The sequence below is a fragment of the Ursus arctos genome, unplaced genomic scaffold (assembly GCF_023065955.2).
Source record: "Ursus arctos isolate Adak ecotype North America unplaced genomic scaffold, UrsArc2.0 scaffold_12, whole genome shotgun sequence".
Taxonomy (NCBI): domain Eukaryota; kingdom Metazoa; phylum Chordata; class Mammalia; order Carnivora; family Ursidae; genus Ursus; species Ursus arctos.
The window spans coordinates 57,448,369-57,472,017 of NW_026622786.1; the positions used below are offsets into that span (position 1 = coordinate 57,448,369).

General features: G+C 34.8%; 1 protein-coding gene and 1 non-coding gene across 2 annotated transcripts in view; both read right to left on the bottom strand.

Moving 5' to 3' along the window:
- Window positions 1-23,649, bottom strand: part of HOOK1 (hook microtubule tethering protein 1) — a 62,945-nt gene that overhangs the window by 27,304 nt on the left and 11,992 nt on the right. Inside the window, exons 3-9 of the mRNA XM_026497965.4 lie at window positions 21,873-21,945; window positions 18,541-18,591; window positions 17,195-17,327; window positions 9,056-9,123; window positions 7,787-7,849; window positions 5,848-5,931; window positions 669-835 (exon numbers count right to left, since the gene is read on the bottom strand). Of these exons, the coding sequence (XP_026353750.1) occupies window positions 669-835; window positions 5,848-5,931; window positions 7,787-7,849; window positions 9,056-9,123; window positions 17,195-17,327; window positions 18,541-18,591; window positions 21,873-21,945 (639 nt within the window). The remainder of the gene's footprint in view (window positions 1-668; window positions 836-5,847; window positions 5,932-7,786; window positions 7,850-9,055; window positions 9,124-17,194; window positions 17,328-18,540; window positions 18,592-21,872; window positions 21,946-23,649) is intronic.
- Window positions 6,952-7,078, bottom strand: LOC113254835 (U6atac minor spliceosomal RNA). The gene has a single exon (XR_003315961.1). It is a non-coding gene; the product is annotated as a U6atac minor spliceosomal RNA (small nuclear RNA).

Sequence of the window (23,649 nt, forward strand, 5' to 3'; positions counted from 1 at the left end):
AGAGAATGGAAAAACCTGCAAAACACTTGTAGAATCTGAGTAAAAGGTATGAAGGAGTTCTTTGCACTATTCTTGCATCTGTTTTTGTGTTTAAGTTTGATATTATAACAAAAAAAGGAACAAAAAAAACACAGAGTACAGTTACCGTGCCTACTCTCAAGGCCCCATAGTTCCAAGCTCAGCAGCAAGCACACAAGAGACAATGTTTATTAAAGGCAAAATGTATAAGACCTTTTTTTTTTTTTTAAAGAAGAAACGAAAGTTAAAATAGAAAGCATCTCTTTAGCTTAAGATTTCCATTTTCTCCATTTATTATCAGGTTCCCTCTCCTATATAAGATGCCCCATTCTCCCTCAGCCTCCGCAGTCACTCCCTTTAACTCCTATTGGACTTGCACATGGCCTTCATTTGGCCCTTATCACAAGTTATTTTGAACTGTTTTGATTTTATAGACATATCCCACCTGCTAACTAGATTGCAAGTCCTGTGAAGGCAGGAACCACTTGTACCATTTGGTATTTTCAGAACGTAATCAGTGTTCTAAGCATGCTATAAAGCTCCAGGAGGCTACAGCATACTATAAAATGCTTAATAATTAGTTGTTGATAGGATTTTTTAGTTCTTAGTTTAATGGAACTCTATGGAAGGATTTTTACTAAAAATGCTACCTGAAGTTTTCTTCCTGTAATTGTTCTAGTTGTAACTGTGCATGAAAATACTTTTTTGCAACCATTGTATTTGGGTCATCAAAAGAGCCATCCAACTGGTCAAGTTTTTCATTCATCATCTCATTCTCAGAAACTAATGAATTCTTTTCATCTTGAAGTGCAGTCACCTAAAAAACAAATATACAAACATAAGCATCAACAGCAAAAAAACTTACAGAGTTCACATTATAATTGTGACAAGCCATTAAATTAGTTTGGTCAATCAGACTAGATAATTTTTAAGGATCCTTCCAAATCTGGAATTTTGGGTCTAGGAGGTTTGAGTCAAACAAAAGAAATCGAAATAATCTGATTATTTTTATTAAATGAATTAATTAATATACTTATTAATACAGAGAAAACAGAGTTAATTAATTAATATGCTTATTAATTAATGAATGAATACAGAGAAAACAGTTAATTCACATAAGGAGAATATCTTCAATATGTTATGCTTGCCCTGGTTTGGGAAGAAAATGTTTCTACATCTCTAAAATTATGTACCAATAAACTTCAAAAAATTAATTTGTTCCCCTTTTAGTTATAAATTTACTATTAGGATGCTCTTACCTAGGAAGCTAAAATACACACACATATATGCACAAAGTTATTTTAGGTTCATAGTAGAAAATTATCACTTACATATCATGCCTTCAGGGATAAGCACATTATTTCGTTAATGAATCAATAACAAAGAGCTGAATTGAATCCATTTGCACATTAAGACTGTTTGCTTACATTTTAAAATGGATAAAAATATGTAATTTTAGAACCACATCAATATCAGTATCTGATACCTTGTTATTTTACTTACATATATAAACAATTCCTTTTTCTTTTCCATTTAAAAATATCTTTAAAAATTTACAGCTAGGCTATAACCTTTGTTAAGACCAGAAGTTTATATATGATTTTACTAAGATTTGTTTGAAATAAATGAATCTTTGACCTCTTCTGACTTTCAACATATTACTACGTAGGTTTGCGATTGTTTATTTTTTTCAATAGGTGTAATTAAATCAACCCAGTTATGTGCATAAGACTATATATTGACACGGTGAACTAGGAATAGGAAATTAAAGTCCAGTGAGTGCCTTTAACTATAGTACAGGCAGGTTACAATCACGGTCCTCCTGATGAGCAACAACAAAGGCTCGGGAAACTGTCCCTACGCAGGCAGACGAGGAAGAGAAATCTCTTTCTCTTAAGGCATGCATCCATCCTTGCCATGTAAGCAGCTTAGTGACTATTACCCGTCAGGTACAACCCTAAGTGATCGAGATACACGAAAGAACAAGAGTGTGAACCTGAGTATCCTTATGGTAGAAATGTCAATAATTATGCAACAGAAAATGTTCAAGGTGCTTTGATGGAAGCATACCACGGGGTGGGGGTGGGACACAAAGAAAAGAATATCTCATTCTAGCTGGAGGGAATAGGCTGTCACAAAAAGATCAACTGAAGAGAAACAATACCCCCGTCTTCCAAAACGGGTCAGAACTCTCTAAAGAAGGCAGCGAGGAACGGTAAATTTAGTTTTCAACCCCAGATGTTTAACCAACCTGGTTCCTATCCACGGTTTACAGTGTGGCTTCAGAGCTCCCTTTAACCAGACTGAAAGACGGGGTAGTAAACATGCAAATTCCTTGTACCACACCCTCCCATCTATGCCTTAGAATGTCCAGTAGTGGGTTCTAGACATCTCCTTTAACAAGCTCCCATGGTGATATTTTCTTTAGGTTCATAATGTACCTGCCTTTACCCCTCTTTTTTTTCTCTATTTCTTTGTGTCTCCTTTGTTGCTGTCTCTCTCTCCCTCTTTCCGTCTCTTTTTCCTTCTCCTTCCCTCTCTTTCTCCCTGAGTTATTTAAGAGACAGAAAAATTCAAAAAGCTAAAAAAAAAGGACTCATTTTCTCGTATCACCCAGATTTAACTTAATTCTTGTATACCATTTGCATATTTAAAAACAATGAAATAGATGGGGTGCCTGGGTGGTGCAGTCCTTAAGCGTCTGCCTTTGGCTCAGGGCGTGATCCCAGCGCTCTGGGAGCCCTGGGATCGAGCCCCGCATCAGGCTCCTCCGCTGAGAGCCTGCTTCTTCCTCTCCCACTCCCCCTGCTTGTGTTCCCTCTCTCCCTGTGTCTCTCTGTCAAATAAATAAATAAAATCTTTAAAAAACAACAACAACAACAATGAAATAGAGAATTCTATAGCGGGAGTCCCCCTTTATCACATCAGAGTCTGAAAATCACTGCCTCAGACAGAAACTCATCTTGTACAACTGTGGGCAGGAGCGTGTTTTCTCTAACATTGTGAGCAAGAATGACCAGCCACTGCTCCGGCAGTAGGCGACGGACCGCTTCCTACTGCTGCCAGATGTTAGGAAGAATGGCTGGGAAAGGCAGAATAAAAGCCACTGGCAAACACATCATAACTTGCCTGAAGGCCCCCTAATAATCCTGACGGGAACAGAACTAGAAGACTACACCAGAGTTTCTCAAAACTTCACATCAAAATGTCACATGGAGATTTTTCTCTTTCTTTTTTTAAAGTACATATTATTGGGCCTGCCTCCTGATTTCCTGAATCAGAATTTCGCTTGTCCCAATATTTAAAACCGTAATTTGCATACAACCAACATAGCTTGTATTTAAAAGGCTTCAAGCTTCACCACAGAATCTCCACTTTTGCATTCTTTATTCCGATTAAACCATGTTTGCTAGCTGAACTGCATCAAGTAGTTTCTCCAAGAGTGGCTCCTGAGTGCACTGCGCCCTCTGGGCCCAGGGCCGCTTCCCTGCCTGGGCACTCTGCAGACACCGCCCTTCCATAGTCTAGCATTCAGGTCCTAGGGGAGCCTGATTTTGTCTTCGTGGGTGATTTGCCTTTTCTACCTGAGTGACTAAGTACTTGTTCCTTTGTTCTTGAAGCTCAGGAGCTTACCTAGGATAAAGCCTGGTGACTAACACACCCGCTGACTTGTTCTATAGATCTACGATTCCCCTATAAATCTCACTTCGCTGTGCCGCCACCTAGCCTATGTTACTGATGTGTCCCTGCCATTGCTATACAACATGAAGCAAGCTTATTCTCTAGGCCTGGCCAAAGTCTTCTTCATGCTCTTTAACCTGCAATGTTTGCACAGATGCCATGCTTTCATTCTTTTCGACTAACTCATGCTTCACTGGCAGTTACGGTACCTTATATTTTCTGGTGCAGTTGAAGACTTCTTGGACCCCCTCCTCCACTGTACCAAAGACCCAGCATGTCTTCCCTTCTAAGTTATTGTTGGGACTGTTTTCCCTCCACACCATTCCACAGCCTTGTGAATAGTTAGGGAAGGAGGGGGGTGAGCTGAGACAATGAGCAGTGTTTTTATAACACCTGGGCTACGCTCTCATGTCTGAGGTTTAAATACCTTTCACCAGGGTGGTGAGAAGTATATCCCACTTCCAGGGAGGAATTCCTTGGGGCATCACACCATTCCCTCCATGTAGTGTGTAGCTCTACAGCCTTGGTTTCTGTCAGAAGGAGTGGGGCTGGGCTGGGGCGCCTGGGTGGCTCAGTCTGTTGTGTCTGCCTTTGGCTCAGGTCATGATCCTGGGGTCCTGGGATCAAGGCCCACATCGGGCTCCCTGCTGAGGGGGAAGCCTGTTTCTCACCCTCTCTTGCCTGCCACTACCCCTGCTTGTGCTCGTGCATGCTCTCTATCAAATAAATAAATAAAATCTTAAAAAAAAAAAAAAAAAGGAGTCAGGCCCCTTAGGGTCTTAGTCTCCCCTCCCCAGTCCAGTGAAAGAAAACAGAAAGAATTAAGAGTTACTTCCCTCCTGATTGGAAAGACTGCAGTGAGAAATATCAAGATTTCTGTGGATCACCCCCATCCCCCTAGCATGGGCTGGGAATAAGGGTCATGAGATCCAGTCCCACGTTGCTCGGGGGAGGAGTCTGTTTGAGATTCTCTCCTCCTCCCTCTGCCCCTCCCCCTACTCATGCTCTCTTTCTCTCAAATAAATAAATAAAATCATAAACATTAGCTTCCTTCAAACACAGGACTGATTTTTTAAAGATGTAGTTAAAAGACCAGGATTCCAGTGCTGCCACTGCCTTAAGTAGCTGAGTCACCTTGAGCCGAGTCACTCTCCTTTCCTTATCTGTAAGCCCTTAAGGGTAAGAAACATTACCCATCCCTATCATTATAGGATAGGATATATAATGCATCAGCAAGGATAATGCTACCACAACCCTTGTTCCTTGTCTTCATACTTTTCAGAGAGTAAATTATTTATGTAACTCATTATTTGAACAAAAACATGCAATTTACATATAGCATATTAGGATGGTACATTTATCCTTTTGCATACTTTTTCAAGACTTACTGCATAACCTTTGTATTTGCATTTTCATATAACAATAACAATACTTGCAAACACACATAGCACTTATGTGTGTCAGGTCCTGTTCTAAGTGCTTAATGTATATTAACTCAGTTAATCGTCATAATCACTCTGGAGATGTACAGTATTATCACATCAAAAGAGAAAATTGAACTATAAAGAAATTAAGCAATTTGCCTGAGAGGACACAACGAGCTCGTAACATGGCTTGGGTCTGAATATAGGCGGACTGGTTTGACAATCTACCCCACTAACCATTAACTACTGTCTCTCACACCAAGTTTATCTTGCTAACATGTACGCACATAAGAACTCAAGAATTATATATGCATGTGTTCAGATACACGTACGTGTTAGCAAAACAAACTTGGTACTCGCATTTATGAGGGGGGTCGAGCACTTCTAAATACTTCCATAAATGACCTCACTTAAATGTTCACATTCTATGCAAGAGAGATTTTAATTTCTTCTTTTTACAAAAGAAACTAAAGGCTCATCTAAATACTTGAAATTCTACAATTAAAATGATTTTCTCAAAGAAAGAGTTAAGTTAGCAATTTTTAACTCTAAGAGAAAAATAATTATGAAATTCATGCTTGAATATTCAAGCCTATAACAAATACTTTAAATCTGCCCTCCATGAAATGAAACCCAACCTCCAAAACACTTTACTAATGAATTATTTACAATAAAACCTTTGTAATAAAGAGGACATTTTTCTCGGATTGGTTCTTTTCCACACCTGCATATCTAGTTCTTGGCATCTTTGCCTCAGTTCTTCTTTTTCTGCTAGTGCTTCTTGAAGTTCTTCCAAGGCCCTTTTAAGCTGAAACACAAAATGTCCTGATTCTTAGTAAGAAGTGTTTTGATACAAACGGAAAAATATATGTACATACATATATATACTGATATTAAAAATGGTTATTAAAATTTATTAACAAGCTTACTCTCTTTGTGTCTCCGTTTGAAATTTTTCTAGGCTTACTGAGCCAATTATACAATATAGGAAAAGCACTTAGCAGTGTCTCTGGCACATAGTGGACACTCAATAAGTAACTGACTACTCAGAGTAAGTGGGAAGATTTTAAGGTGACTTTATGCAAATGGATAGTTGTGTGAAATAGTTGTTGGGTAATGGGAGAAGGTGTTGATTAGTACAGGACAATGTTGAAGGGTCTAACTGTGGATGGAAATCATGCATTTACAATGACCCCAAATCAAATAAATGGCTGTGCTTTTCCCTAACATGGATGCGGCAGTAAAGGAGACAGTCCTTGTAGTTTTGATCTGCATTTCCCTGACGATCAGTGATGTTGAGCATCTTCTCCTCTGTGGGCTGGCCATCTGTAGGTCTTCTTTGGAAAAATGTCGATTCATGTCTTCTGCCAAATTCTTAATTGCATTATCTGTTTTTTGAATTTTGTAACTTAACTGTAGAGAACAAACTGGTGGTTACCAGAAGGGAAATGGGTGGGGAGATGGGTGAAGTAGGTAATGGGGATTATGGAGAGCACCTGTCATGATGAGCGCTGGGTGATGTATGGAAGTGTTGAATCACTATATTGTACACCTGAAACTAATATTACAGTTTGTTAACTAACTGGAATTTAAATAAAAACTGTAAAAAAATTTATCTATTAGCAAATAAGTCTCAATGTTTTTCTGTGAATAATATTCACACAGCCTCATTAATGTTTAATGCTATGGTCATACAGAAATAAAATTTTATGTGAATCTTTATGAAAAGATTTTTTGGTTCAATGTGCATTTTTTAAAAATGGAAATATCATTAACATACAGTACCATATTAGTTGTAAGTGTATAATATAATGATTCAATAACAACAACAAAATGATGGTTAGATGCCATGAGGTAGGTGGCAATGCCTGAAGTGTGTTGTGTGCTATCAGGCCCAAGGGCCTCTTTCATCTTTGTCAAAGGAAGTGCTAACCTTCTCCCCTTTCATACAACACTCTTTATGAAATATTTAAACAACAGAGTATTAGAGGATGTTGTTTAATTTCATTACAAAAAACTTAGAAAAAACACAGTATGTTTAAATTCAAATAAAAGTTTCATAGAAAAAGTTTTAATCTGAAATATTTCACGAGATGACTGGTGACACTCATAAAAAACAAATGTTCAAAAATGTAACAGAATAAGTACTAGATGCATTTGCCTGTCCTTGTATCCTTTCTGCTACAGCCCAGGTTGGGTTACATGTCAGAGGGGTGTGCCTCTTTCCTCTTGTGAAACAGTCATGTAGTAGAACTAGGGAAAAGAGCCCTGAGCACAGGGTTTTGGAGATGTTTCTTCAACATGACAAAAATTATATTAACTTATTAGATAAGTTAGAAATTAGCAGAATTTTTATATTGTCTACTATTAACTGTGTAACCATCTAGAATGAGCCACATATGTATTATAAGTTTCAGAAGAAAAGTTCAATGTCACTCAGCTCTTTGAACACGAGCATAAAAAATTCTGGAGACCAATACTAATTGCATTCATGAAGGAATGCATAATAATATTCAGCTGAGATATTACAGAATAAACAACCTAATTTCATGGAGAAAAACAGAATTGCATATGTTCTCCAATGAAAGCCTTATGATACTCATTGGTCAAAGAACCGTATGACTGTTTTTTTCAACACTTTCTCCCATTACTGAGATACTAACCTGTTGCTCTAATTCTCCAACAGCATCATTTGTAGGAGAGCTCAATATTTCTTTACTCATCAACTAGGAAATTAAAATAGTAAAGTTAAGTACAACAAAGAGATGTTATGAAGTAAAAATAGGTTTACTTGAAAGGACAGTAAAATGCTTTATATTTAGTTTTCCTTTGCCATAATCTGATGATTCTTAGAATATTATTCAAATAAAAATTTTATTAGAGGCTTAAGCTAAATAACACAATGTTCAACCATTACATCGGTGAGGACATCAGAAGTAAGGTGTACTTGAAATACACAGATATATTTAAAATACCTGTATAGTGAAAAATTACAATCCAAGTTCTAAAAGATGAAATACTAAATAAAACTAAGAAAATAAATAATAAATAATAAAAAAGATTCTTCCATAAAATGAATTAACACTTAAAATACAGCCTTTAAATGAGTGATATGGTAAAATTCCTAATCTGAGAAGTCATTTTAAAAGTAGGAGTTACAATTATATGAAAGAAAGGTTCCTATAAAAGATAACTTTTTTGCATCTGAAAGGCAGATTTATTGTTGTGATGCTTTAAATTCAAGCCAACAATGCAAACTCAGGGTGCACAAAGAGGTCTCCCTCCAAATCATGCCCCTGCCAAACTACGTTTGCCCTCACTAATCCCTCGGGTCTCCTTCACATTCCACATCATCTCAGCCTTTCAGGCTGATGTTAAGAATCAACATATACCACATGAATTCTGAATCCTTCTGGCTGACTTTACACAACTAGACTGGCTTAAACCCAGGCTACCTGGATCCCAAACCTATCACCACATTTGCTCACAGTACTAACATTCTGAAAATGAATATAAGATATATTTACACACACACTTTAAAATTTCAAGAAAGACTGTTCTAATTGGCAGGAAAAAAAAGAAGAAATAAAAATTAATTTTCTGGTCAGAGGTTGTTTATCCTGCTCAGGTGAAGTTATCTAAGGGAACCTGACAATATTAATTTATCTTTTAAAATACAGAAGTACTAAAATTGGGCTTGAAGTCTTAAGATAAGGTAAGGGTAAAAAGATAGGGTAAAAAAGATAGGCTTGAAGTCTTAAGATAAGGGTAAAAAAAAAGAAGGGAAGACGCACTAGCTTAAGGGAAGTAAACCTGCTGCAAAGGGCAAGTTTATACAGATTGAAAAATATACATCCCTAAGACTGATGTGAAAATTTTTGTGTCATTTGGTTAAGGATTTTCATACATATGTGAACATAATAAAAACATACCTCTTGAATAGCAGTCATGACCACATGTTGAACAGATTCTTCCAGTGTCATTATATTTTGAATATGTTCTGAGATTTAAAAAAAAAAAAAAAAAAAAGATGGCTCTGATAAAAATCTACTCTTTAGCCATGGAACTTCAGCCATTCAATTAACAGCATAAAAGTTCATTTACCACACATACTTCTTTATGCAAGTATTTTTCTGTAAGAAATGTGTCCATAAAAGCAGAACTGAAAATATTCATATTTTTAAATGTTTTATTTTTCCTAAAGAAGAAAACCTCTAATTTTCTTATAAGAAAGAAAAAATGAAGAAATTATAATCTTAAAACAATTATGACAATTTCTTCCTTCTTGTTAGATATTCAGTATGACAGGATGAATCCATTCATATTAAATGAATTCCTAAAATCTGCAGCCTAGAAAGTTACATTTTATCACCTACTTAGTTCATTTCAGGAAGGCTTTTAAGGAAGGGACTTGTACAGCCTCCTGTAAACATGTGCTCAACATTCGAATCTCATCTCAAGGAGATATACCCTCCTCTACACACACAGGCAGTAAGTTCTGTCCCAGTAAGTAGTGAGGAGCCATAAGAAAAAGTGCTCCATATATTTGCATATTGCACTTTGCATTTCATATATTTTCATAACTCACTTGAACTACATGCTCTCTAGCTAAAACATTTGACCAAAAAATCCAAATTTCAAAAAAACCCACATTATTTTCAAATACTTTTATTGTTTTAATGATTATTCTGAAAAACTTCTGAAAATTCGCTCAACCTTTCTTTTATTTGTAAAGCCAAGAACTGGACAAAGGTTCTGACAGATTCTGGTATGCACCTGACCACTAAGTGGGGAGCGGGTGGGAAAGGGGAAGAATTAAGTAGAGAAAGCACGAGCAATGCTTTCACTGGATTTCCTTTAACTGGATTTCTGGATAATGGAGCGCTTCAAGTCTGCTGAAACCTTCAAAAAAATTATCTTTTCCCCACCAAGATAAACGGTACTATTAACCAAACAAGTTCATTCTTTCAAGACTGAGATTGTTGCTCTATCTTGGAATCATTCTGAAATCAATTCTCACTGCAAAGTATAAAGGTGTGTAAGCTGTTTTACATTCCATACATGTTTTGCTTTTAAGTTTTAATTAATTTACTCCATTTTTCTTTCATTTATTTGCTCGCTCCTGAAAATTGAGAGTCCACATACAAAAATAAATCCAATTAGGAAACACTGATGTTTTTTGGGGCGCCTGGGTGGCACAGCGGATGAGCGTCTGCCTTCGGCTCAGGGCGTGATCCTGGTGTTGTGGGATCGAGCCCCACATCAGGCTCCTCTGCTGGGAGCCTGCTTCTTCCTCTCCCACTCCCCCTGCTTGTGTTCCCTCTCTCGCTGGCTGTCTCTATCTCTGTCAAATAAATAAATAAAATCTTAAAAAAAAAAAAAAAAAGGAAACACTGATGTTTTTAATAATGACAATTAAACTATTTTATACTTACTACTTGCTAAATTTTTATTTATGCATGCAGAAATTTAATTTCCTTTTAAAATTCTGAGGACAAAATTGCTAAGTAATGCTTGGAACTAAATAATGAAAATAATACTAAATTTCATGGAAGGTAACAAAATCATAACTTCGGGAAAATTACAGCTTAAAATGTCAATTATAACTTGGAATAAGAAGAACTGATTAATTCATAAGAAAATAGATGAAGTGAGATAAAAGGATATTAAATAGTACAAAAAGAGTCAAAGCCAAAAGTTGGTTCTTTGAAAAAGGCTATTAAAACTGACAAACATGGAAGAGGGAAGATGTGAAGGTTGCTGGAGGGGAGGTAGCTGGGGGGAAGGGGTAACTGGGTGATCAGCATTAAGGAGGGCAATTGATGTCATGAGCACTGGGTGTTATATGCAACTGATGAATCACTAAATTCTACCTCTGAAACTAATTAAAAAAAAAAAAGAGGAAGAATTTACTGCCCCTGCCAAAATAGGCATAATGATAAAGAGGGAATTTTAAAAGCAGCGAGAAAAAATAAAAACATTATATACAGGGCAACCCCACAAGGCTATCAGCTGATCTTCCAGCAGAAACTCTGTAGGCCAGAGAGAATGGCATGATATATTCAAAGTGCTGAAAAGAAAAAACCCTACAACTAAGAATACTCTACCCAGCAAGGTTATTATTGAGAATTGAAGGAGAGGTAAACAGTCTCCCAGACAAACAAAAGTTAAGCAAGTTCATCATCATTAAACCAGACTTACAATAAATGTTAAAGAGGATTTTTTAAGTGGGAAACTAAAGGACATAACCAGAAGTCAGAAAGTTATGAAGGGAAAAAAATTTCACAGGTAAAAGCAAACATATTATAAGGGCAGTAGATTAATCACTTATAAAGCTAATAGAGAGGTTAAAATACAAAAGTTGTAAAATCATTTATATCTATAAAAATTAGTCAGAGGATACAAAAAATAAAAAGATGTAAAATATGACATCATGTACATAAAATGTGGAGAAGGGAGTCTAAATTTAGTGCTTTCAGAACTTAAGCAACCATCAACTTAATACAAATCACTATACAGGATGTTATATACCAACTCAGGAGCAACCAAAGATCAAAAACCTGTAAATGATACACACACACACACACACGCACACACACACAAGTCCCACCATAACCCTAAGGAAAACCATCAAACACAAAGGAAGAGAGCAAAAGGAGAAGAAAGGAACACAGAACCACAAAAACCACCAGGAAACAATTAACGAAATGGTAATAAGTACATACTTATGAATAATTACTTTAGATTAAATGGACTAAATGCGCCAATCAAGACATACAGTGAGGTAATGAATAAAAAAAGAAGACCCACCTATATGCTACACCTGTATGAACCTACAAGAGACTCACTTGAGACCTACAGACACAAATAGAGTAAAAGTGAAGGGATGGGAAAAAAAATAGAAGAAGAAAAAAAAAAAGCCAGGATAGCAATATTTGTATCAGACAAAACAGACATTAAAACAAAGACTGCAGCACGAGACAAAGAAGGGCATTACATAATAATAAAGGGGTCATTTCAACAAGAGGATGTAACAACTGTAAATATGCACTAAACATAGGAGCTACCTAAATACATAAAGAAAATATTAACAGCCATAAAGGAAGAAATTGACAGTAATACAGTAACAGTAGAGGATCTGACCTAACAACCCACTTACATCATTGGATAGAATATCCAGACAGAAAATCAACAAGGAATAGTGGCTTTGAATGACACATTTGATCAGATGAACCTAACAGATATATAAAGAACATTCCAATCAAAAGAGCAGCACACACATTCTTATCAAGTGCACATGGAACATTCTACAGTATAGACCACGTTAGGACACAAAACAAGCCTCAATAAATTTAAGATGATGGAAATCATATCAAGCCTCTTTTCCAACTACAATAGTATGAAACTAGAAATCAAATACAACAACAACAACAGCAACAAAACTGGAAAAGAACACACATACAAGGAGGCTAAACAACATGCTACTAAACAATCAATGGGTTAACAAAGAAATTAGAGGAAAAAAAATACATGGAGACAAATGGAAATGAAAATGCAACAGTCCAAAATCTTTGGGATGCAGCAAAAGCAGTTCTAAGAGGGAAGTTTATAGTGAACCAGGCCTATCTAAAGAAACATGAAAAGTCTCAAGCAACCTAACCATAAAAGAAACTAGGAAAGAAAGAATAAAACAAAGGCCAAAATTAGTTAAGAAAAGAAATAATAGAGTGAAAATAAATGAGACTAAAAAACTATAGAAAAGATCAATGAAACCAACAGCCGATTATTTAAAAACATAAAATTGATAAACCTTTAACCAGTTTCATCAAGAAAAACAGTCAACTCAAATAAATAAAATCAGAAATGAAGGAGGAGAATAGTAACTGAAACCACAGAAATACAAAGAATTACAAGAGAATATTTTGAAAAAAATATATGTCAACAAATTGGACAACCTGAAAGAAATGGGTAAATTCCTAGAAACATAAAATTTTTCAAAATGGAATCAGGAAGAAATAGAGAATTTAAACAGACCTATTACAAGTAATGAAACTCAATCAGTAATAAACAATAAACAAACATCAACAAACAAACATCCAGGACCAGCTGACTTCACAGGTAAATTCTACCAAACATTTAAAGAATACTTAATACCTATTCTTATCAAACTAATACAAAAAAATAGAAGAAGGAAAACTTCCAAATTCATTCAAAGAGGCCAGCATGAACTTGATATCAAAACCAGACAGAGACACCACAAAAAAAGAAAATGACAGGTCGATATCTCTGATGATCATAGATGCAAAATCCTCAACAAAATATTAGCAAACCGCATTCAATAACACAGTAAAAGGATCATTCACCATGATCAAGAGAGATTTATTCCAGGGATGCAAAGGTGGTTCAATATTCACAAATCAATCAATGTGATACATCATATCAACAAGAGGAAGGACTAAAACCATGTGATCATCTCAATAGATGCAGAAAAACATTTGACAAAGTACAATATTCATTCATGATAAAAACCCACAACAAAGTAGATTTAGAGAGAATATATCTCAACGTAATAAAGGACATATCTAAAATCCCACAGGTAGCATCATGCTTAGTGGTAAAAAACTGAAAGCTTTTCCTCAAATTCAATATCAAGATAAGGATTTCCATTTTCACTACTTTTATTTGACACAGTACGGGAAGTCTTCACTCCAACAAGCAGGCAAGAAAGGAAATAAAAGGCACCCGAAGTGGTAAGGAAGAAGTTAAACTGTTACTATTTACCGATAACATGCTACTATATATAGAAAACACTAACGACTCCACCAAAAAACTATCAGAACTAATAAATGAGTTCAGTAATGTTGCAGTATACAAAATTAATTTATGGAAATCTGTTGTTTCTATATACTAATAATGAAGTAGCAGGAACAGATATTAAGAAAACAATCCCATTTACAACTGCACCAAAATAAAAGACCTAGGAATAAATTTAACCAAGGAAGTGAAAGACCTATATTCCAAAATCTTTAAGAAACTGATGAAAGAAATTGAAGATGTCACAAATAGAAAGATATACCATGTTCACAGACTGAAAGAATTAATACTGTTAAAATGTCCATAATACCCAAAGTCATCTACAGATTCATTGCAATCCCTATCAAAATACCAACAGCATTTTTCACAGAAGTAGAACAAATAATCCTGAAACTCTATGGAACCACAAGAAACCCTGAATATCCAAAACACTCTTGAGAAAGAACAAGGCAGGAGGTATCAGAATCCCAGATTTCAAGATATACTACAAAGATGTAGTAATCAGAATAGTCTGGTACTGGCTTAACAACAGACACATAGATCAATGAATAGGATACAGAGCCTAGAAATAAACCCACACCTATATGGTCAATTAATCTTTGACAAAGGAGGCAAAAATATACGATGGAGTAAAGACAGTCTCTTCAATAAATGGTGCTGGGAACAAATGGACAGCTGCATGCAAAACAATGAAACTGGACCCCTTTCTTACATTATCCACAAAAATAAACTCAGAATGAAGACCTATCGGTGAGACCTAAAACCATAAAATTCCTAACAGAAAACATAGGGAGTAATCTCTTAGACATCAGCCTTAGCAAGATATTTATGGATATGTCTCTCAGGCAAGGGAAACATAGGCAAAAATAAACTACTGGGACTATACAAAAATAAAAAGCATTTGCAAAGCAAAGGAAACCATCAACAAAACAAAAAGGCAACCTACTAAACAGAAGATATTTGCAAGGATATATACAATAAGGGGTTAATATACAAAATATATAAAGAACTACTAAAACTCAACACAAAAAATACAAACAATCTCATTAAAGAACGAACAGAGGGCCTGAACATTTTTCCAGAAAATACAAAGGCCATCAGATACATGAAAAGATGGTCAACAACACTAGTCATCATGGAAATGTAAATCAAAACCACAATGAGATATCACCTCACACCAGTCAGAATGGCAAAAAATAAAAAACACAAGAAACAACAAGTGTTGGCAAGGATGTGGAGAAAAAGAAACGCTCATGTGCTGTTGATAGGAATGTAAATCGGTGCAGCCACTGTGGAAGACAGTATGGAGGCTTCTCAAAAACACAGACAGAGAAATACCATATGACCCAGTAATTCCACTACTGGGTATTTACCCAAAGAAAAGCAAAACACTAAATCAAAAAGATAAATGCACCCCTACGTTTATTGCAGCATTATTTACAATAGCCAAGACATGCAACAACCCAAATGTCTGTCAACAGATGAATGGAAAAGATGTAGGGTATGTGTGTATACATATACATATATACACATACATGTGTGTGTATATATGTATATGTATACCTACATACATACAATGGAATATTACTAAGCCATAAAAAAGAATGAAATCTGTCAATTTCAACTACATGGATGGGCTTAAAAGGTATAATGATAAGTAAGATAAGTCAGATAAAGACAAATACCATATGATTTAACTTACGTATAAAATCTAAAACAAAACAGAATAGAACAAAACAAACAAACGGACTCTTAAATAAGGAGAACAAGCTGGTGGTTGTCAGAGAAGGGGGGAGTGGGAGGATGGGTTAAACAGATAAAAGGGATTAAGAGATACAAACTCCCACTCATAAAATAGAAGAGTCACAGTGATGAAAAGTACGGCATAGGAAATATAGTAAATAATATTGTAATAACACTGTATGGTGATAGATGGTGACTACACTTTTCTTGGTGAGCTTTGAGTAATGCACACAATTGTCAAAGCAGTATGTTATACATCTGAAACTAATATAAAATTGAATATCAATTATACTTCAATAAAAAAACCTGACAAATGTGCTAAAATTAAGCAAAAAGATGTTATAAATAACCAGTAACTGAAATAGAAACAAAGCATTAATCAAATAAAAAATAAGTATAACAGATTCTAGATTTATAAATTAACTACTATTTGTTAATTTTTAATTAAACATTCATGTTTATGGAAGTTTTCTAGGAGCAAATTCTTATTTTGTGAAAAAACCCAATATATAGGTCTTTGACATTATCTCTAAGTGAGAAACAAAAGCCTATGGAGAAACACTCACTTGCCCTAGAAAAAAATAGCTAGTTGATGATAGAGATGGACTAATACCAAAGTTTTCTGATACCCAATCCTTGTTCATTTTTATTAATAAGCAATTAACTTCATATATTTTATTTTTCTCCTTCCTGAATTTGTTCTTATTGAATTTAACCTGTCTCATATTCTTACTTCATTAGTTAGATAATATTGAATTTGTCTTCTAAGGTCCTGGCTTAAAGTATTGTACAAATTTAAGCACCCAACATATTCTTATAAGGGTGATGTACTAAGACCAAGTTTGGACGAATCATACAAAAACCTCAGCATAAAAAATCTCAGCACCCAGTAATCTCAGACCCAAGTAAATCTTGGTCTGTTCAGTTCATCACTTCATTCACTACATGTGACCAAAAACTATCTTTTGTACTCATTAGGATATGGATCACTGTTTTTGTATATACCAATATAATATACCAATTCCATTTATGTCATCAGACTGCTTAACTGGAGGATACACTAGACAGGCATTCTTCTGAAAAGAGCAGGATATCACCTGAAGAAGTCTGGATTATAATTTAGTATCTGCATATTTATTTATAAAAATCTGAATCAACCTAAGCTTCTATCTTACATGTGAAACAGAAAACGTATCAGATGAATAAGTACAATTTTTACGGAATATCCACTAAGCCCAAAGCACTGAATATAACAAATTAAATTAATTAAACTAAAATACATTTAATTTAGACACTGAATATAAATCTCAGAATCTGGGTACAAACAGGATACTCAAGATTTGTAGCTTTCTAATGGCAGACCTGGGCTAAACAAGACCTCCTGGGTTACATTTCCAGGTGCTTTGTGATGAGATGTAATAGTAAATTTTTATGCTACTTCCTATAACAATGTAAGTTGTTTCTAGAAAGTGAATTTCCCCAAATTGACTTTGAATTGGTTGAAATTCACTTACCTTGCTTCTTTTCACAATTGACTGCACAACCTAAAATAAGCTGGAGCAATCTCCCAAGTTCCACAGAATCTGAACATTCAGTTATTTGGTTTAAATCAGGGATAAGTTCTTCAGAAATGTGCTGCCCCAAAAACTGCAGTATGGAGACAATAATAAATTAGATCACTCATTTATGTAGACTACGAAGAATTTATTACATTTAATTATTACAAGGAAAACAAATTATAGATAGGATTGTGAAATGACTCAGATAAATTAACAAATTGATAAACCCATAATGATCGACTAAAACCAGTTAGCAAAGTTCAAGCAGCACCCCAAAATTCTGAGTAACCAACCGACAGCAACTAAAATGGTTTTACATCAAATATCCTTTGATCCCACTGTCAGAGGGATTAAGAAACCCCTAGACTGATCTATTACGACAAAACTTAGGTCTTTCTAAAACTAAACAGATTTACGGTGAGCTGAAAGGTAAGCATATTCTGACGCATGACTGGTTAATAGAAAACCACACTATAAACCATCACACTCACGGATGAACAGCAAATCTAACAAATCTCATGGATTAATCTTTCCTGGCCTTATCTTTTTTTTTTTTTTTTTTTTTAGCTCATTAAAAAGTTTTCTTGGCATTAAAAAAGCTCTAAAATGAGTTTGAGGCATTAGTAGGTTGAAAAATTTCAATCTTAAAATTACTGGATAAAATTACAAGTATAAATATGTGACAACTTTAAAAACTAGAAACCAAATCTTTTAACAGCAAAACCAAACCAAAAGTTTTCACACATAAGCAATAGGCTTTCTTATATCACATAATCCTATAGAGAACTTATTATGGTACTGAATAAGAAAGAAAAAAAACCAACCTACTTAAATAATGTACTATCTAAAGTGACTTTAATAATACTTTCAGTTTGCTTTTTTCCCAATTTACTTGCACAAAAGGATGATTTCACAGTATACCTCTGGGGCTGTCTGCATTGAGAGAAATGTCAAGATAATACTTTATATAGGAAATACTTTGATTTAATTATAAAGTCTACTTTATAGCATTGCATAAAATCAAATCATTTAGAGATGATGGTAATTCTCTTGGAGAAAATAACAAATTTCAAGAGTATCAATATAGAAGCAACATTATTTTACAAATCAATATATTACGTTAAGCCTGTTCATGTTAACAAAATTTGAGTGTTCTGAAAATGGCAAAAAAAACCCACAATATATTCCAATTATGAATTACATTTTAGTAAGATGTTATAAAAAATCCAGGTTATTTTTTGGTGTCAATATAAATATCATATAGCATGCTGTATTTAAACAAAGTCAGATGTTTTTCATACCTCATTGTAATAACTCATAATTCCTTGAAGCACCTTCTTTAAATTACTAGCCTAATGGGGAAAAAAGAATAACAATTCAATAAATTATCTCAAATTAGTAATGAAAGAAAATTTATCCCAAGGTGAAAGAAAACAAAAACTCTGGCCTCATAAAAACGACATCAGAAAACATGTATGAGAGTTCTATAAATACAAGTATAGGATCTTTTTTAAACATGAAAGCTTTAATCAGAGTTTGATTAAAGTGTTTTCATGCTTCCACAGGTTAACCAGAGTGGTTTTATTTAAAGTGAGCTGCAATGAAGAGAAGTACCAACTTTAAAGATTTAGCTACAAGCATGTCCACCTCCAGTCACTAGTGAGTAACAGGGTTTCTACTTATTCTCTTGCCACAAACAACAGACAACAGGACGAAATGCAAGGAACAAGGTTTTCCACGCTTTAGCCACTGGACAGTATGGAACTCCAATTCCTGAGAGAAGGAAAACAAAACAAAGATGAGCCCAACTCTAGTCCAAGATCTCTCTCTGGAGGCAATTTTCATTCCATGGAATAGAGTGGTAGAAACTGAACAAAGCCTGATGTTCTCACTGAGTTGAGAAGATAGACATCAGAAGTTCAGGAAGGTCAAGGTAGTTAGAATTTGCAGGGCAGACAAATAAAGAGGTAAGCGCTATGGAGAGAAAATGCTCCAGAAATCTGCACGGTGGTTTGTCACTTTCAGCTGAATACCAATTTGCATGCGCATGGGTGAAACTCACTGACATTAAACAAAAATAATTTCACTTTAAAAAAAATTGTTTTCCCCAGTCAAGAATAACTTTCAAGGAAAAAACAATCCAAGTAACTTTACGGTGAACAATTCCCAGAGTTTACACAGGGCCAGAAATTGTTGAAATTCCCACCAGCCACAGTGAAGAGACCATGCTGCACTGACAAGCACTCATGAAAGACCCTGAAAAGGCGGCACCTTAGTAATGTGTCTAACCCAGCTCTAGAGGAAAAATAATTCTAGATCTGTTTCCTAACCCCCAAAGCTTTGTGAGGATCAAACCGATTCACAAGTATCTTAACTGCCTGCAAGAACAAAGTCCAACAACTCTTTAAAGGAAAACAACCCAGCACTCAACAATGAAATTCATACTGTCTAGCATCCAGTAAAAAACTACTACATAAGTGAAGCAGCAGGGAAATGTAGATCATAATAAGGAGAAAACTCAGTCAATAGAAATGGACCAAGAAATAAGAAATGAAAGAAGACGACAATAATGTTAAAATTGCTAGCTTCAAAATGTTAAAGGATTTAAATGAAAACAGGAATATAAGAACAGAAAAGGAAGATTTTCTTTTTTTTTCCTTAAAGAACAAAATAAAGAGATGGTCTCTAGATAAAGGAAGACTCAACTGTTAGGTGTCTACATGAAAGACTTAATATTAAGACAGATTAAAAGAATAAAAAAAGATACACTAAAGCAAAAAATAACCGTAAAACTGGAGTGGTTACTTAATACCAGACAAATTAGACTTCAGAACAAGGATTGCCAGTGATAACAAAAGGCCTTTCATAATGATAAATAGATTCATTCATCAAGAAGACTTTAAAAAATTAATGTATATAAACTTAACAGAGATTCAAATTACATGATTTAAAAGTTAACAGGGGCGCCTGGGTGGCACAGCGGTTAATCGTCTGCCTTCGGCTCAGGGCGTGATCCCGGCGTTACGGGATCGAGTCCCACATCAGGCTCTTCCGCTATGAGCCTGCTTCTTCCTCTCCCACTCCCCCTGCTTGTGTTCCCTCTCTCGCTGGCTGTCTCTCTCTGTCGAATAAATAAATAAAATCTTTAAAAAAAAAAAAAAAAAAAAAAAAAAAAAAAAAATAAAAGTTAACAGAACTGAAAGGAGAAATCAACAAATCCACAATCATTGTTAGAGATTTAAGGACTCCTCTTCCATAACTGATAGAATAATCAGACAGAAAATCAATAAAGAGATAAAAGATACAATAGTACTATCAATACATTTGACATAATCCATCTGCAGAATACATGTTGTTTTTAAATGCACATGGAACATTCACCAAGACAGACCATATGTTAGGTTGTAAAATAAGTCTCAATAAATGTAAAAGAAATTCTCGATACAGAGTTATGTTCTCAAACAGAAATGGAATTAAATTAGAAATCAATAAATACAAGAAAGGTACCTTAAAGATCCTCAAATATTTACAATTTGAAATACCTACTTCTAATCTACCTGGGGGTCAAAAGAAACCACATGGGAAATTAATGAATACTTCGAACTGAATGAAAATAGGAACACAGTATGTCAAAATGTGTGGGATGTGTAAGGCAATGTTTAATATTAGGAAAATAAAAGACCTAAAACTTATGATTTATTTTCCCACTTTAAGACACAGGGAAAAGAATAGAGTATGTAAGTAGAGGAAAGGAAAAAATACAGAGAGGAAATCTATAAAATAGAAAACAAAACGAAACCAATAAACTTGATAAATGTCAAGCCAAACTTATCAAGAAAAATAAAGACATAAATTGCCAACATCAGTAAAGAAAAAGGATACATCACTAAAGATCCAATCATCAACATACTATTAGCAAAATAACACAGTTAAGAACAACTGTATGCCAACAAATGGGACAACTTAAATGAAACACACAAATGCCTGAAAGACACAACAAAACTGACCTAAGAAGAAATGGAAAATCAGTCTGGTAGTTTCTTAGAAGGTAAAATATATACCTACACAGTGGGAAACAATCACATTCAGGAATTTACCCAAGAAAAATCAGATAAATGTCATTGCAATTGTACCCAAAGTAGGTAAACACAGAAACAATTCCAATATCCATCAACAGGTGAATGGGTAAGCAAATTGTGATGTAATGAACTACTATTCAGCAAAAAAAAAAAAAAAAAAGAAAAGAAAAGAAAAGAAAGAACTCCTAATACAGGCAACACGGATGAGTCTCAAAAACGTCACAGTGAATGAAAAATGCCAGACACAGAGAGTAACAAAGAGTATATAAAGTCTGATTCCATTTATATGGAACTCTAGAAATCTACAGTGACAGAAAGCAGATCCATGGGGCCAAGCGAGGAGTGGGGATTAACTGGGCACAGGCAGAGGTGCATGTTTTGGGGTAATGGAAATGTTCCACATCTAATTACAATGGAAGTTACATAAGAACATACAAACCGTACACAATAAAATACACCCTTAAATTAATTTTTTAAAAAAGATTTAATTGAGTTTAGTGTTAATTTTAAAATCACTGTTTGGGTTAAGTGCTTCTACTACGTATTCTGTATACCTTTATTCTCCAGTTGTCACCAACATCCTCTTTAATTCGGCTTAACCAAGATTCATTGAACCAAGCTACATCACTGAAACAAAAATACAAATGCAAAATATTAAAATCTTTCTGTTATACAGAAAGTATCAAATTCAAGCAATATTATATCAATATTTTATATCTTAAAGCCCATCCTTAATAGGGATAGTAAATATTATTTAAATGAACCCACTGAATTTTCAATGATTCCTAAGGATTTCTTTTGTAGTTTCTCATAATAAATTACTTAATTCATTAACATCTTCAATTTAATAAACATATACTAAATATCTCATATTAGATACTCTGGTAGCAGGAAGATGTAAAAGTCCCAATCCTAAAGGGGGAAAAAAAAGAAGAACACTAACATTTTAATGTGTCTACTCTGTATCGAGCACTGTGCTTCATGTTTTTCCATAGTGCAACATTTCAATATCATAGTAACTGGCAGAGGATTGGTTATGATTACCCTCAATCCTACTCTCCAGGGAACTTAGGATGAGAGAAGACAAGTGATTTGCCCAAAGTGATACTAGTACATGGCAAAGCCCAAAATTAATCTATTTGATTGTAATTGAGTAGAATGAGTGTAATGAGAAGTCTACAAGGACAAATTTAGTTTTAAACTTGTAAAGTTAAGTCACATTAATACAGAAGGCCAAGACAAAGAATTGCTACATCGAATTTTTAGGTCTTAAAGAATAACATTTGACTATAGTGAACTGTGTTAATAGATCATACATATTCTAAACAAATATTTGGACGCTTACTCTGAGTAAGGAACTAAGCAAGATTAACAGGAAAATGAATAATTTACTACCATGACTCCTAGGGAAATAGCTATTAAAGCGCGAAAGAAAAGAGCACAGAAACTATACTTAAGGGAGAATGTGAGAAATGCTGTGAGGGTTAAACAAACACTACAAACAAACAGATTATTAGTACTAGCAGAGCTCTTCAAAGTCTCATCTAAATTTTTACTTTACACATAACCCAACAAAAGTGAGGGAAGAAATTACAGGGATTCTTTTCCAAGGCCTGAATTTAAAAATGTATAAAGCTGAAACTAGAACACAATGTTTAGCTTTTCAGAAATCATTCTGCCTCAGATGCTCGAATACAGAAGATACCACTTCCGGCTGGGGTAACCAAAATGACTTTGCCGTTTCTAATTTATCTATGTGGAAACTGTAGCCATTTTCTTTGAAGTGAATTAATGTTAATTATATTCAACCCTTCCTAGATGCTAAGGCTACAATTACCAAAATAATTTGGATAGATGTATAAATGGTATATTTCTAACCAAGTATTTACCTACAAAGTCTGATCCATTTAGTTATGAGCCAAAACTGTATCAAAGCAAATTCACTTTCTTTTGACATCAGATTAAGTAAAATAGGTAAACCAGTTGTGATGGTTACTTTTATGTATCAACTTGGCTAGGCCATTAAATTTTGCTCAAACATGCTTGGATGTGGCTATGAAAGTATTTTTTAGTTAAGATTAACATTTAAATCAGTGGCCTTTAAGTAAAACACATTACCCTCCACAATGTGGGTGGGCCTCATCCAATCAGCTGAAGAAAAAGAATACCCTCCCTCAAGAAAGAGTGAACTCTGCCAATAGACCGTCTGTGGACTCTAGTCACAACATCAGCTCTTCTCTAAACCTCTGGCCTGCAGACCTCTCCTGGGCATTTTGAACTTGCCAGCCTCCACAACCACATGAGCCGATTCCTAAGAACAACCTTCTCTCT